The 15163-nt window shown below is 40.8% G+C and overlaps 1 protein-coding gene across 5 annotated transcripts in view; it reads left to right on the top strand.

The window, feature by feature from the left end:
- Positions 1 to 15163, top strand: part of RUFY3 (RUN and FYVE domain containing 3) — a 62615-nt gene that overhangs the window by 14778 nt on the left and 32674 nt on the right. For all 5 annotated transcript variants that reach the window (XM_026676483.2, XM_087962720.1, XM_026676482.2 and 2 more), the window contains 5 exons: positions 6744 to 6917; positions 9050 to 9167; positions 10527 to 10628; positions 11700 to 11823; positions 14555 to 14616. In XM_026676483.2, the coding sequence (XP_026532268.2) occupies positions 6744 to 6917; positions 9050 to 9167; positions 10527 to 10628; positions 11700 to 11823; positions 14555 to 14616 (580 nt within the window). The remainder of the gene's footprint in view (positions 1 to 6743; positions 6918 to 9049; positions 9168 to 10526; positions 10629 to 11699; positions 11824 to 14554; positions 14617 to 15163) is intronic.

The raw sequence follows: 15163 nt of genomic DNA, 5'->3' as shown, positions 1-15163 counted from the left end.
AGTTGTGGTCATAAATTGAGGACTACCTGTAACTTGTTCTCCAAAAAGGAAATAGATTAGTCTCTCAACATCCAGAACCAAATCCTTAAAACTGGGTTAAATATATAAATAATTGATAGAACCCCTGCATGTGGCAACAGATAATAAAACAGCTTTCTAAATCTCATCATATCTGGACTGGAGCAAATAAATCTTTTAAGTCTTCAACAACAAAAAATCCAGCAAAGAATAATCCTGGAATATTTTCTGAAAGGGTTGTCAACAGTACATTTATTTAAGGTTCAAGGATTCATTAAATGGTATATGTTGTATACCTTTCGCTGCCTTGTTTATACCTTTCATTCTTGACTGTTTCTTCTTTCATTATATGAAAGGTTTTTAAAAACCTTTGACAAATGTTTGCTGCCACACCCATGCATTTTTTTTGCTTATTTTTTTCTGTTCATTTCTTGTAACAGTGTTGGAAGAGACCTTGGAGGTCTTCTAGTCCAACCTTTCAGGTAAATGCCTGTCCAATCATATCTCGTATCTCAAAATTTTGCCTTTGTCCCGTCGTTTTGGCACATTACTTCAACCTATTTGGTGTATGTGCTGAGTGCACGTGGACAACGTGCTGTAAGGGGATAAAAACAGCTACATTTAAGACATGTACGGGAAGTTATAATTAGATATTCAGAGAAATGATAGCCTTTATAAGTGAATGAGGAAAAATGTATTTGTATTAGCAGAGGGGTAGAATAAAAAACATGTGAAGTCTTCATGCCATTTTATAACACCTTGGTAAGGCCACACTTGGAATTTTGCATCCAATTTTGGTCACCACAATATAAAAAAAAGATGTTGAGACTCTAGAAAGTGCAGAGAAGAACAAAGATGATTAGGCTACTGGAGGCTAAAATTCATGAAGAACAGTTGCTGGAATTGGGTATCTCTAGTTCGATGAAAATAAGGATTAGGGGTGATAGAAATAGCAGTGTTCCCATATCTAAGAGGTTGCCACAAAGAAGAGGGGGTCCATTTATTCTCCAAAGCCCCTGAAGGCAGGACAAGAAGCAACAGATGGAAACAAATAAAGGAAAGATCCAACCTGGCAACTTAGGAGAAATTTCCTGACAGCAAGAACAATTAAATCAGTGGAACAGCTTCTCTCCAGAAATTGTGGATGCTCCAACACTGGAGGTTTTTAAGAAGAGACTGAACAACCATCTGTCTAAAATGGAATATGGTCTCCTGCTTGGCAGGGGGTTGGACTAGAAGACCTCCAAGGTCCCTTCCAAACTCTGTTATTCTGTTAAACTTGCCCAGCAAAAAAAAAGCTTTAAAGAGGTTTCTCTCCAATAACCATTTTGCTGTTCTTTTAGCTGGCACCCTCCTTCAGCTAAATCAGCCAGGGTTAGAAGACTTCCAAGGCCTCTTCCAACTCTGTTCCTCTGTTTGTAACTTGCAGTGCTTACTCACCCTGTGTACGTACCAGTGATTAGCAAGATCACAGTGAAGTTTTCACAAACTGTTGGCATCACGCAACAGTCCATGGAATAATAAAGTAGCTAACCCTTAGCCAGCTCCTGCCAAAGCAGGAGGCTCAAATGTGATTGGCTGATTTGTGGTTGCATGTGTGATGTAAATGCAGCCTGTGTATGATATGCCACAATTCATTGTGGAAAGGATGTAAACAAATGAAACAGCAACTGGTTGCGGTTGGGGAATAATTTTTTTGGTGCCGCACTCCTAGGCAAGAAAGCAGAAATGGATAAGAGACTCGGTGTTACGACAGAAAACTGTAAGCTTTGAGGGTTTGTGGATTTATATTTTGGAATGTAATAAAGTGGCTTTTTGTGCATTTCCTTATTTCCCACGTTTACATCTGATAGGTCTGGCTTCAAAAGATTTCCGTTATAAATAAAGCTTTCTCTAACACCATCTAATTTAACTGTGGCATGTGACAAGCATGTTGTCCCATTGGGCTGATGGAAATAGGAAAATATGAAAAAGTCAACATGATTTTTGGTTCTACTGTACTTCAGCATCTCCTCTGTTACTAAATTTGAGACTAGGCATATGCCAAGATGTGATGAGTTCCAGTCTTACTTTAAGAGACAGTAATAGATTTGAATTGAGGACGTGGTGGCTCAGTGGCTAAGACGCTGAGCTTGTCAATCAGAAAGGTCGGTGGTTCGAATCCCTAGCGCAGCATAACGGAGTGAGCTCCCGTTACTTGTCCCAGCTTCTGCCAACTTAGCAGTTCGAAAGCACGTAAAAAATGCAAGTAGGAAAATAGGGACCCCTTTGGTGGGAAAGTAACACCGTTCCGTGCGCCTTCGACGTTTAGTCATGGCGGCCACATGACCACGGAGACATCCTCAGACAGCGCTGGCTCTTCGGCTTTGTAACAGAGATGAGCATCGCCCCCTAGAGCCGGAAACGACTAGCACGTAGGTGTGAGGGGAACCTTTTTACCTTTACCTAATAGATTTGGACGTCCCAAAAGTATTTTTTGCAAAAGGCAACTGGACTTTCTTGGGTCTCCCCCCCCCCCCGCCCCCCGCTTTGAAATCGTTTCCTGTCTCCTCCAAGTTAGAACTGAAGAAATTCCTTGAATGAGAAGGGAAACGTTATCAAAAGGAAAAAAAAAAAAGCAAGAGAGATCAGTTTCCTTTTGGAAAAGCTACTTTTGGGGACAAGCATGACCTGGATAATCGGGAATCTCCATAGGCATAATGGATTTGGAATTCTGTGGAAGGTGTGGGAGCAAGAATAAAGCCCCAGTTTCTTTCTACCGTAGCACTGATGATGTTACCTAGTTGGGTCATGAAACGTCTGTAAGAAAACAGCCAAGCTCAGAGAGCACCCAGGAGTCCATAGTTCAGCCCTGAGCTACAAATACAGGTAGTCCTTGATTTACAACAGTTCATTTAGTACTGTTCATAGTTACAACGGCAGTGAAAAAAGTGACTTAGGACCATTTTTCAGAGTTACAGCCAAGGTCACATGATCAAAATTCAGATGCTTGGCAACTGACTCATATTTATGATGGCTGCAGTGTCCCGAGGTCATGGGATCCCCTTTTGAGACCTTCCGACAAGCAAAGTCAATGGGGAAGCCAGATTCACTTAAGAACCAGGTTCCTAACTTATCAACTGCAATGATTCACTTAACAACTGTGGCAAAAACGGTTGTAAAATGGGGCAAAACTCACTTAACAAATGTCTCACGTAACAACGGAAATTTTGGGCTCAATTGTTGTAAGTCGAGTGCTACCTGTATTCTCTTCTACTGGCAGTCCGGTAATAATTTTGTAACCTGTTTATTTAATTACACATTGCTTCCCTCGGTTAACTACAGGTATGAAATGGTTAAACTTGGACGTTTGTTGTCATTTATAATTTTATTTCATCTGTTAAAGAGAAAAATACTGTTTGAGATGGTTTACAGTACAGATAGTCCTCAACTTATGACCAAAATTGAGCCCAAAATTTTCATGGCTACTAAGCAAAACTATTTTTTGTTTTGGGCACTTGCCAGCCAGCTCATATCTACGGCCATTTGCAATATCCCGTTATCACATGATCACCATTTACAATCTTTTTTTTTTTTGCCAGAAATTGTCATTTATGTCCAATTTTTCTGGCAAAGAAACGCCCATTGCAAGCAATATGTTCACTTAACAATCTCAGATTTGCTTAACAATCTCTGCAAAAAATGTCATAAAATTTGATCATTCGTATGATGACCCACTTAACGATGAGCAAAACTTATGACCCTAATTCTGGGCTCATTTGTGGGTTAGAAGTTGAGGACTACCTGTTACTAAGAAAAGGAAAGGTTCTTTGCTCTTTTAATGAGTACCGTCAACAAGGAGTCTGTTTTAAGTGTGAAAGTACAATATGGGTTACATTTTCTGAATCGAGGGATGGTCTTAAAGGAAGCAACCCACGACGTGTAGCTGGTGGCTTGGAAAATTTGTGTAGATTAGTAAAAAAAAATTATCTGTATTCCTTCGGAAACAAACTGAGTTCCTTCGAAACAGTTCCTGGATTTGTCTTCATAACAGTTTTCTAGAGAGGGAAGAATTCTGTTTAGTGAGGAAATACTTTATTGATTTGCCTATTTTATTCTACAGACTACCAAGTCTTTAAACTCAAGCTTTGGGGCCTTCTGTTTTGTCATGCAAGTCAGCTTTTTTTTAAAAAAATTTTTTTTAAAGAACTCTGCAATGCTCCCTGCCCACTTCCACATGGCTGGCTGGGGAATTTGGGGGCATTTTGAAGTTCACAAGTCTTAAGATTGCCAATCTTGGATGTTCTGTTCTCTGCAGAGATTCATGCCTGATTTGCAATGCAAATGATCGTTCTTAGAGGAAGAAGGATCTGTTGCATTAGGCAACCACTCTCCTTTGCATATATTAGATTATGCTGTTCTTGGTTCTGTGTTTCCATTATGGAATTGTCATTATCAGCCCTTGTCTTAATGGCCACCCACATTGTCTTGGTAAATAGGTTTGCAAATTAGGATTAGCAGGAAACTTAATAATAATACTTAGTGGGGTATTATTGTGTAGCGGTATAAATTGAAAAGCCAAAAAAATGATTCAGACCATGTTTAACAAACAACATCTTTCTTTCTTTCTTTCTTTCTTTCTTTCTTTCTTTCTTTCTTTCTTTCTTTCTTTCTTTCTTTCTTTCTTTCTTTCTTCTTCTTTCTTTCTTTCTTTCCTTCCTTCCTTCCTTCCTTCCTTCCTTCCTTCCTTCTTTCCTTCCTTCCTTCCTTCCTTCCTTCCTTGCAATTTTTTTATTTTATTTTATACGAACAATCCATCTTCCGTTTCAACGGTGTGATGTCTGGGTACAAATATCTTGTGCAATAACAATTACAATTAATACATACTCATTACTATAATATAAGTACTTTATACTTATTTTATACTACTTTATACTTATAGTACTTTATACTTTATACTACTATGCATAATATATAATTATTATAACAATCCCCTCTTAATGTATTTAATTCTTGTTCACATGTTTACTATTTTTCGCTAGTCTTCTTTAATTTCTAATTTCCATTTCTATTCTCCAGCCATTGATAAAATAGTTCCCATATCAGATAGTATTCGGTCTGTTCCTTTTCTTTAATTGCAAGTGTTAGTCTATTCATTTCCGCACATTCTAATATTTTCCTGATCACATTCTCATCTGTCGTAATCTTCTCACTTTTCCAATTTTGTGCAAATACAATTCTAGCTGCGGTTAATACATGCATGATTAAGTATGCCTTTTCTTTACTATAAATTTCAGGTATAATCCCCAACAGAAATATTTCAGGTTTTAAATCTATATGTTGCTATATCATCTTTTCCAACCACATGTGTATTTTTGTCCAATATCTTTTGGCTTCTATGCATGACCACCACATATGATAATATGATCCAGGTGTCTGGTGACATTTCCAGCATTTAGCTGATTTATCTTTAAACGTCCTTGCCAGTCTTGCCGATGCAAAGTGCCATCTAGAAAACATCTTACACAGATTTTCTTTGTATGCAGTTGACATCGTTAATTTATAGTTTCTGTCCCACAATTTCTGCCATGTATCTAATTCTACGGTGTAAGCAAAGTTTTACAAACAACATGTTTCTTATTGGAGTGTTTCTCAAACTTGTTATTTTTAAGATGTGTGGATTTCTACTGCCAGAATTAAGATATGTGGACTTCAACTCCCAGAATTCTGTAGCCAGCAGGCATTGTATCAGTGGTGGGATTCAATTTTTTTTTACTACCGGTTCTGTGGGCGTGGCTTGGTGGGCATGGCAGGGGAAGGATCCTGTAAAATCCCCATTCCCTCCCCACTCCTGGGGGAAGGTTACTGCAAAATCCCCATTCCCTCCCCACCCACTAACCTGCTTTCCAGCTCCGTTCTCCTGTGCAGGGCAACCAAAGAAGACCCAGCCAATCAGCTGGGACTCGGGAGGCAGAGAATAGAGGGGGGCGGGGCCAGTCAGAGGTGGTATTGGACGGTTCTCTGAACCACTCAAAATTTCCACTACCGGTTCTCCAGAACTGGTCAGAACCTGCTGAATACCACCTCTGCATTGTATTTACAGTGGTTGTAGGGTCCTGCCTGGGATTGTCATTCACAACTTTCCTAGGTAATTTCTGATAAGCAAAGCCAATGGGACAATCCAGATTTGCTTAATGACCATGTGTTTCCCTTAAGAACTGCAGCGATTCACTTAACCACCATGACAAAATGGTCGTAAAACGGGATGTGTGACTCACTTAACACCTGCCTAGCTTAGCAATGGAAAGTTTGGGCTCCATTGTGGTCGTAAGTCGAGGACGACCTCTATATATAATTGTCTTCTACCACCTGGGTGGAAATTTGGGGGACTTGGTCCACTTCAATCTTTTGGGAAGTCTACCTTAAAAATATTGCCTGTTTTCTACAAGGATTATTTTTTAACTTTCACCATTCTTGAACTATTTTTTGGAAGATATGACAGTTGTCATTCTTAATGATACAATACAATAAATTATACAATATTCTTTATATTGAGGTTCCACCATGTCAGTCTCAATGCTTAGCAATCACACTAGAAGATAGACTTTTCCCACCATGATCTGGCCTCGCCTGCTCCTTTAGGTCTGCCAGCTGTTATCTCTGTCTTTTTTTAGTTTTTTTTTTCCCAGTCAATTGAAATTACAATCCTGTTTCTCATTAAACTGTGTCTATATGTTCTCTTGTAGATCCCAACTATGTCATGGCCAATGAACGCATGAATCTGATGAATATGGCGAAGCTAAGCATAAAGGGCTTAATAGAATCTGCTCTAAATCTTGGGAGAACCTTGGACTCCGACTATGCACCTCTTCAGCAGTTTTTTGTAGTCATGGAGCACTGCCTTAAACATGGCTTAAAAGGTGGGTATAGATTGACAGAAGATCTCCTCTAGGGATTATATCCAGATTCTTAAACTGGAATAAACTAGAGCAGTTGTCAGGATTCCGGCAGTTACTCCAATTAAACCACAAGCCTCGAGCCACACTCCCAAAACTAAAAAAGATTTATTTGAAGGTAACATTCTACGTCCAGCATTTACCTGGGCGTAGCCAACTCTGAGATGTGTAATTCACTGCCACCCTTGATCCTGCTTTCCCACCCCCCCCAAATCTGGGAGTATCATCCAACGAAAAACATCAATAGCCAAGAGTCATCAATCATGCTCTCCAATTAGATTTTTTCGTGGCAGAAGCTTCAGTCATTTAATCAGTCTCTGAAGAAAATATGAATGGAATGTACTTTCGATTCCACACTGCCTACTGCTCTTTGAAACTCCCCCCACCCTTCTTTCTGTTGTCAACTATAAAACGTGTATACAAAATGTTTTATGAGTTGACAGCAGTATGTTTTGTTTTCTAAGACATTTTTTTAGATAAACAGCTTCTATCCGAGGGCAGCTATATTGAATTCTACTGTATAGTGCAATGTTAATGCAATATCAGGGGTTTTCAATTCAATGTATAGAATGTGTTTGTGTTTATTTTCATACTGAAGATGGTATTTAATTTCGTTGTACGAGGTGCTATGACAATAAAGTAAACTAAACTAATAAAGTGTTGGTTAAAGCAGTGAGTCTCCAAACTTGGCAACTTTCAGACTTGTGGACTTCAACTCCCAGAATTCTTCAGCCAGCTTTGCAAGAATTCTGGGAGTTGAAGTCCACAAGTCTTAATGTTGCCAAGTTTGGAGACTCCTGGTTTAAAGGGATAGTCCATTTTCATCAGTAAAGTCCATAAGTCTATATTTTTTTTTATTTCTTGGTAGTGGGCAAATATAGTAGACCTTATTTCCAGGTTTTCCCTCAATACATCTTCATATCCAAACATCCAGGACCTAATTTGATGGTCTACCCCAGTAGGATAAGAATCATAAGCCTTTAAAAATCAATTTATTGATTTATGGAATCAACTAAAACATTTAATGTACACTTTCAAACAGAACGAAGTGGGAACATGATTAAATGAATGGGGAAGAACCAATATTTTAAATCAATTTTAGTGTTAATGTGTATTGTTTTTATGTTTCATCTTGTGGTTTTTATGATTGTAAACTGCCTAGAGATGGCTGGCATACAAGTTTAATTAATAAATAAATAAAGCTAGTCCAACCCCCTGCTCAACCAGGTGGCTCTATGCCCGTGATGGTGAACCTATGGCACAGGTGGCACGCAGAGCCGTTTGTGCAGGCACGCGAGCCCCAGCCAAACTTACCTGCACTGTGCATGTGTGTGCCTCCCAGATGATTTTCGGCCTGTTTGAAGCCGTTTTCGGCCTCCCAGAGGCTTGAGAAAACCCTCTGCAGCCTTTGGAGGCTGAAAAATGGTCCTGGAAAAACTGAAAGTGCCAAAACGGGCCTGTTTTCAGCCTCACGAGGCTCCAGTTGCTTCCCTTGAGTTCCCGGGAGGGAGAAAACGGCCTCCTCCGGGCTCCAGAGGCCCTCTGGAGGTTGAAAACGGGCACTTCCAGTATTTTGTAGAAGGCCTGTTTTTCAGCCTCCCGAGGCCGCAGAGGCTTCCCTCAAGCCTCCGGGAGGGTGAAAATAGCCTCAAATGGGCCAAAAATCAACTGAGAGGCACACGCATGCGCAGTGCAGATAAGGGGCGTGGCGGGGGTGTTGCGTGTGCATGCGCGGGGGGGCGGGGCGCATTGCATTGTGGGTGCTGGCGCGCACACTTTCGGTACACCACAACAAAAATATTCGCCATCACTGCTCTATGCCATTTCAGACAAATGGTTGTCTAGTCTCTTCTTAAAAATCTCCAGTGAGGGAGCGCCCACAGTTTCTGAAGGCAAGCTGTTCCACCGGAATTAAAGCCATGACCGGAATTAATCAGAGTTTTGTTGCACAAATACCTGGGAGATATGATTGGGGAAATCTGGATTAAGATAACAGTATTGAGATATGTTGAAAGTGTTTGCAATGCCACTCTTCCAAATGACTTAAAATGGCGATTCAGATATTATAAACAAACAAACAAATGTTTTTTGTTTAGCCAAGAAGACTTTTCTGGGCCAAAATAAGTCATTTTGGGGACCTCTGGAACTGGTAGAGAAATTTGTTCCGGAAGCTGGAGAAATCACAGCAAGCGTTAAAGATTTGCCAGGGCTAAAGTAAGTGTTGTCTTTCTCTGTTCTTTCCACAAGAAGATGCCTATCAGGTTTTTTTTCCAGAAATTCTGTAAAGCAGTAACTCTATTCACTAAGGACTTGTTCAGGAGTCTATAACAGCTCAATTTTTGAAGTAGAAGGTCATGTTGGATCTGCTCTGCTCTTTATGCAAGATATCAGTCATAGACAGAGGGACTACCTGTATTTAAGCTTTAAAAAAAAAAAGATAAAAGATTTTGTCTGTCAGTCATATCCGACTCTAGAGAGCGGTGCTCATCTCCCATTTCTAAGCGAAAGGAATCAGTGTTGTCCAAATATGCTTTTGGTGGTTATGTGGCCAGCATGACTATACATCGAGGCACAAGGAACGCTGTTACTTTCCCACCAAAGTGGTACCTATTGATCTACTTGCATTTGCATGCTTTCCGAACTAAATTGGCAGGAGCTGGGGCAAGTAATGGGAACTCAATCCATCATGCAGTACTTAGGTCTCAAACTGCCAGCCTTCCAATCGACAAGCCTAGTATCTTAACCACTTAACCTGTGTGGTTAAGTGATTCTTAATCTATGTATATAAAAGTGAAATAACCAGTCACGCATCATGACAAAATCTCCAGAACCGTAAAGCCTACAAACTTGAAATTTGGCACGTATGTTTCTCTTGGCTTCTAGGTGCTCACTAAGAAAGGATTTTTCAAAATGACCATCAGAGCATTAGTATTTTGTATATTATTATTAACACGCTCTGATGCTAAGGAGTTCTTCTCCCCCTTCCCACCTGAAAAGAAATCTGTTCCAAATGCAAAACACAAGCAGAGGAGAGGAGTTTCAGTTTCACAGCAGCAAGCAGCTTTAGTACAGAACAATTGAGCTAAGCCACACCCAGGTTCCTTGCTGTCTCCTTGCTCACACAGCAAATACTGTTTCAATTTCCAAATAGCCCTCAACTCTCTCACACACTGACAAGACACTAGCTAGATGAACACCGATGGATGCTGGTAGGCAGAGGCAGAATTTCCCCCCTTATTTTCCTCCCCCAAAACTAAGCCCAACCACATCGTTTCATAGCAAAGCATGGGTATCGAGCTAGTCAAGTTACAGTATAACACTTCTAAAGAGTATGATCGGAAAAACGCTTCAAATAAAATTCAGTCGAGTACGTTTTTCACCCTGTGCATTAGGACACCGCTCCTCTTCTCAGCCATTGGACCCCTTCTTGTATTTACTTTTGTCTAATTGGAGGGGAGGGGAAAATTAGTCGTCCACTTTTATTGTTTTATTTTGTGCGCAGAATTTTGGCACTTAGGAGACCTGCCACCTTATGTGTAACAACAGTTTTCCTTTGTCTTTGGGACTTGGTAGGACTCCCGTGGGAAGGGGTAGAGCCTGGCTGCGCCTGGCATTGATGCAGAAGAAACTTTCAGAGTACATGAAAGCTTTGATAAACAGAAGGGAAATTCTCAGGTGAGAACTCGGTTCATTCTTGAATGGAAATCCTCATGTGGTGTTACATCAATCAGATGCTGTCTTTAAGAAGTCTTTTTATATCCCATATTGTTACTTTCACTGGTCTAAAATTTTTAAGAGGGTGAAATTTAAACATTTCCCTTTTGGGGACTTGTTAGAATATGTCATGTCTGGAGCAAGCAACCATAGCCTCTCATAAATAGCCAAAGTCAGTAACTTTATTGTTTGCACACCTATATTACAAGAATCTTCTTCCTAGACTGCTTGCCTTCCCATGGGAATATTCAGATAAGGCTTCATGGATGAGGGAATGAAGTTTACATCATTTGCAACCATGCAATGATTCCAAACTTGGCCCCCACTTGACTCCTCCTTCCACCCGGAACAAGGCACAAAGGTCACACAGCCAGCGGAGAGTTCAAAGTCCCTTTTAATGCTCCAAATTTCCCCAAACGCTCCCACGTTCTTGGCAAGTCCCAGAGCAAAGCATACACACACACCTCTGGCTGTGTGTAGTCCAGCAAAAGAAAGAAACAGGTAAATGAAACCCCCATAGAAATTTTACTTCTAATTACATAGACTGAATATGCTAAATAATAATAATACTTTTTATTATTATCATCACTATCATATGTGACCTTAACAGCTGTTAGGTCCTTGGTTAGGACTTGAACTGTTAAGTGTTTACAGTTCCAGACTGTGAAACGAATTGAAGATTAAATCTTAAATAATACATTTTAAACATCTCTTAGGTCCTAGGTCTGGACTTGAACTGTTTTACCAATCCCAGATTGTGAAATTGATTAAAGATTAAATCTTAAATAATACATTTTGAACTATTAGACCTGAATATTCTGACTTTTTTTTTAAAAAAAAAAAACCACCTTACTTGAAACTGCCTATATACTCAGATATGACATTAACATCTCTTAGGTCCTGGGTCTGGACTTGAACTGTTCAGTTTTTTTTTCCAGTCCCAGGCTGTCAATCGAATTGAAGATTAAACCTTAAATAATCATAATAATAATAACAATATTGTAACCATTTATATTTCAATATGTTTTGCAGTGAATTTTACGAAGCGAATGCTCTCATGATGGAGGAAGAGGGGGCTATAATCGCTGGACTTTTAGTGGGCCTCAATGTCATTGATGCTAATTTTTGCATGAAGGGAGAAGACTTGGATTCTCAGGTGCCAGATCTTATGTTTACACATAAATGGGGAGTTACTTAGCGTGTAGATAACAATTAGCCTTCTTGCAGTTGGCTATATTGAAGGTTGAGTGTGTGTCAGGGAATTGCACAGCAGCTGTCCAGATAAAGTCAGAGACAATAACACAAATTGTAGTCTTCATCATCCTACAGAAAGAGAAAACGCAAGATAGTCAGGAACATCATGAGGTAAATTAAACAGTACAGGCAGTCCTCGACTTACGACTGTAATTGAGCCCAAAATTTCTGTTGTCGAGGGAAACATTTCTCAAGTTGCCCCATTTTTACAGTCTTTCTTGCCACCGTTGTTACGGTAAATAAATCACTGCAGTTGATAAGTTAGTAACCTGATTGTTAAGCAAATACGGCTTCCCCCGTTGACTTTGCTTGTCACAGAACGTGATCACATGACCTTGGGACACAGCGACGGTCATAAATACAAACCAGCATCTGAATTTTGACCATGTGATCATAGGGATGCTGCAAAAGTCGAAGTGTGAAAAATGGTCGCAAGTCAGTTTTTCAGTGCCGTTGTAACTTTGAACGGTCACTAAGCGAACTGTTGTAAGTCGAGGATTACCTGTATGTAGAACACACTGAAGAGAAAAAGACAGGGGGAAAGGGAAACGCCCCCTTTACGCTTATGGCAACCAATCATGGCATAGATTACCTCATGCATGAGTCAGAACTCTGACCAGGAGTGGGATTCAAATTTTTTTTACTACTGATTCTGTGGGCGTGGCTTGGCGGGCGTGGCAGGGGAAGGATACTGTAAACATTTCCTCCCCACTCCTGGGGGAAGGTTACTGCAAAATCTCCCTCCCTCCCTCCCACCCCACTAGCCTGCTTTCCAGCTCCGTTCTCCTGTGCAGGGCAACCAAAAAGACCCAGCCGATCAGCTGGGACGTAGGAGGCGGAGACTATATGAGGGCGGGGCCACCCAGATGTGGGATTTGCTGGTTCCCTGAACTACTCAACATTTCCACTACCGGTTCTCTGACTCTGACCAATCAACGACAACTGTGTGTTCTGGCCTATTGTAAATTTACTGGTCCACATTTAGTATCCTAACAGCATGTCAAGTCAAATGTGACTTTACTAAGTGGGCAGGGAATTCTGGGGAATGAAGTCCAAGATGTTAAGGTTGAGAAATATTACAAGGAAGAAAACCTTGGCAAGAGTGACTGAGGAGAAACTTAAATTTTAAGTCCAGAACAGGAAGCAAAAGAGGCAGACACCTCCCTATCTCACTGAACTGCAGCTAGTCCTAGACTTGCAGCATTTAACATTTAGTGACTGTTTAAAGTTACAACAACACTGAAAAAAGTGACTGGCGGCCATTTTTCACATTTACGACTGTGGTCACGTGATCGAAATTCAGACGTTTGGCAACCGACTCATATTTATGATGGTTGCAGCATCCTTGGGGGTCATGTGATTCCCCTTTTTTGTGACCTTCTCACGAGCAAAGTCAATGGGGAAGCCAGATTCACTTAACAACTATGTTTAAAAAGCGAAGTGATTCGCTTAACAACAAAACGAGGTGAAATTAATTTAACAGCTGTCTCACTTAGCAACAGAAATGTTGTGCTCTGTGATGATCCGGGGCATGGCACAAAGGTAACACAGTCACATAAGTAAGAAGAGTCCCTTTAGTACCTCCAACTTTGCCCCCAATGTCTAGGTTACCTTTGGCTGGAGAAAAAACTCTCTGAAGAACAGTCTTTAAGTGGAGGAAATTCAGTCCAAAAACAAAGTACATACAAACTGTAGCTAAAAATCCAAACAAACCACGCTGCAGTAATTAACTTGACAGGGCAGGAGAAGGAATTGCAGACTTGAAAGCACAGCCAAAACACACACAGTTGGGAAGACGCCAGGAACACAGATAAACCACGACGATACAAGATAAATTCATGTTTGCTCTCAACAACTTGCTGTGCGCAGCTTCCTCTTTTATACACTGTGTTCCGAGCTGCAGCTAATTAAGGGAATCAGGGCCCTTTCCTCCCCCATAAGCCATGCAACTCACGTTGCTCCCTTCTCTGTTCCTCCCTGCGTGCCCTAGGATGAAGAGGGGGTGACCCTGGGTCTTCCTCTGAATTCCCTCTCCCTTGTTCTACCTCTCCTCTGCTTTGCCCAGCCGGACTTTGCCCTTCCTCAGTTTCTTCCACAGCCCACGGAGCCATACTCCCACTCCCTGTCAGCTGTTCGGCCTCCCCCTCCGAATCAGATTCCGACAGGGGCATGACATGCTCCATAAGGACTACCTCTATAACGGAAGAGGACTTGGACAGTTTTGTGATTATAGGCCCGTGATGGCGAAAGTATGGCATGCATGCCGGAAGTGACATGCAGAGCCATCTTTTTCAGCATGCAAGCCGTCATCCTGGATCAAGTCCAGAGGCGCGCAATGCACGCGGGGGATGGTGGTATACTTTCGGCACACGATGACAAAAAGGTTAGCCATCACTGTTATAGGCCATCTCAATAAAAATAAATTCAGCCTTTCTGTGGAATTGATTTCTTGGCCTGGCCTGCTTATAATGGAGCCGACATCAATCTTGCGAGTCTGTTTGTGCCGTGTTCCCAATTACTAAACATGCCTTGGATGAATCACACAGTTAATAAGTTAGAGTATAAGACGAATAAAATGAAAAAAAAAAAAGTTGCAAGTGTCGGACGTGAAGTATTGCTGTCTTCTCTCGTAGGTTGGCGTTATTGATTTTTCAATGTATTTGAAGGATGGCAGCAGCAGTAAAGGCAGTGAAGGGTAAGTCCTTTGGTTCCTATCCAGAATCTGTATTTTTAGATGCTTCTCTGAAGCTCTGTTATAAGAGAACTTTGTCAATTTTACACCTTGGTGTTTTTTTTCCCAGTCGCTCATTTTTCTAGATTCACTTTTATCTCTGCGAAACAGCAGAGGAGCCAAGGGTGTCTAAGTGTGTGTAAGTGTGAGTTTGTCAAAAAGTCAGGATGGCAACTAGGAAAATTAATCATCACATATAAAAGTGTGGGATGTCTTCTCATAATCACCTTCTTGACTTTTTTTTTGACCTTTCCTGCAGATAGCATGGCTCTGGAGGCTGGATGTTGACTTGTCCAAACATTATACAAATATATAATTATGACACATTTTTTTTTTCATGTTACGGTTTCTAATTCTTTTCAGACAATCATCTATTTATTATTTAATTCTATGTTTTTAGCGCATGCCAATTCAGGCAGGGGTGGGCTTCAAAAATGTTCGCAACGGTTCTTGGCCTGGTTGCTGGGTGGCCGTAGCCATGGTGGCGTGGCCTAATCGGCCTCCCCTGCAC

The sequence above is a fragment of the Notechis scutatus genome, chromosome 4 (genome assembly GCF_049901735.1).
Source record: "Notechis scutatus isolate UNSWTSFEM ecotype Mainland chromosome 4, rNotScu1.2, whole genome shotgun sequence".
In the NCBI taxonomy this organism is placed as follows: Eukaryota; Metazoa; Chordata; class Lepidosauria; order Squamata; family Elapidae; genus Notechis; species Notechis scutatus.
Note: the sequence above shows the minus strand (reverse complement) of the source record. Positions and strands in the feature narration are given on the sequence as shown.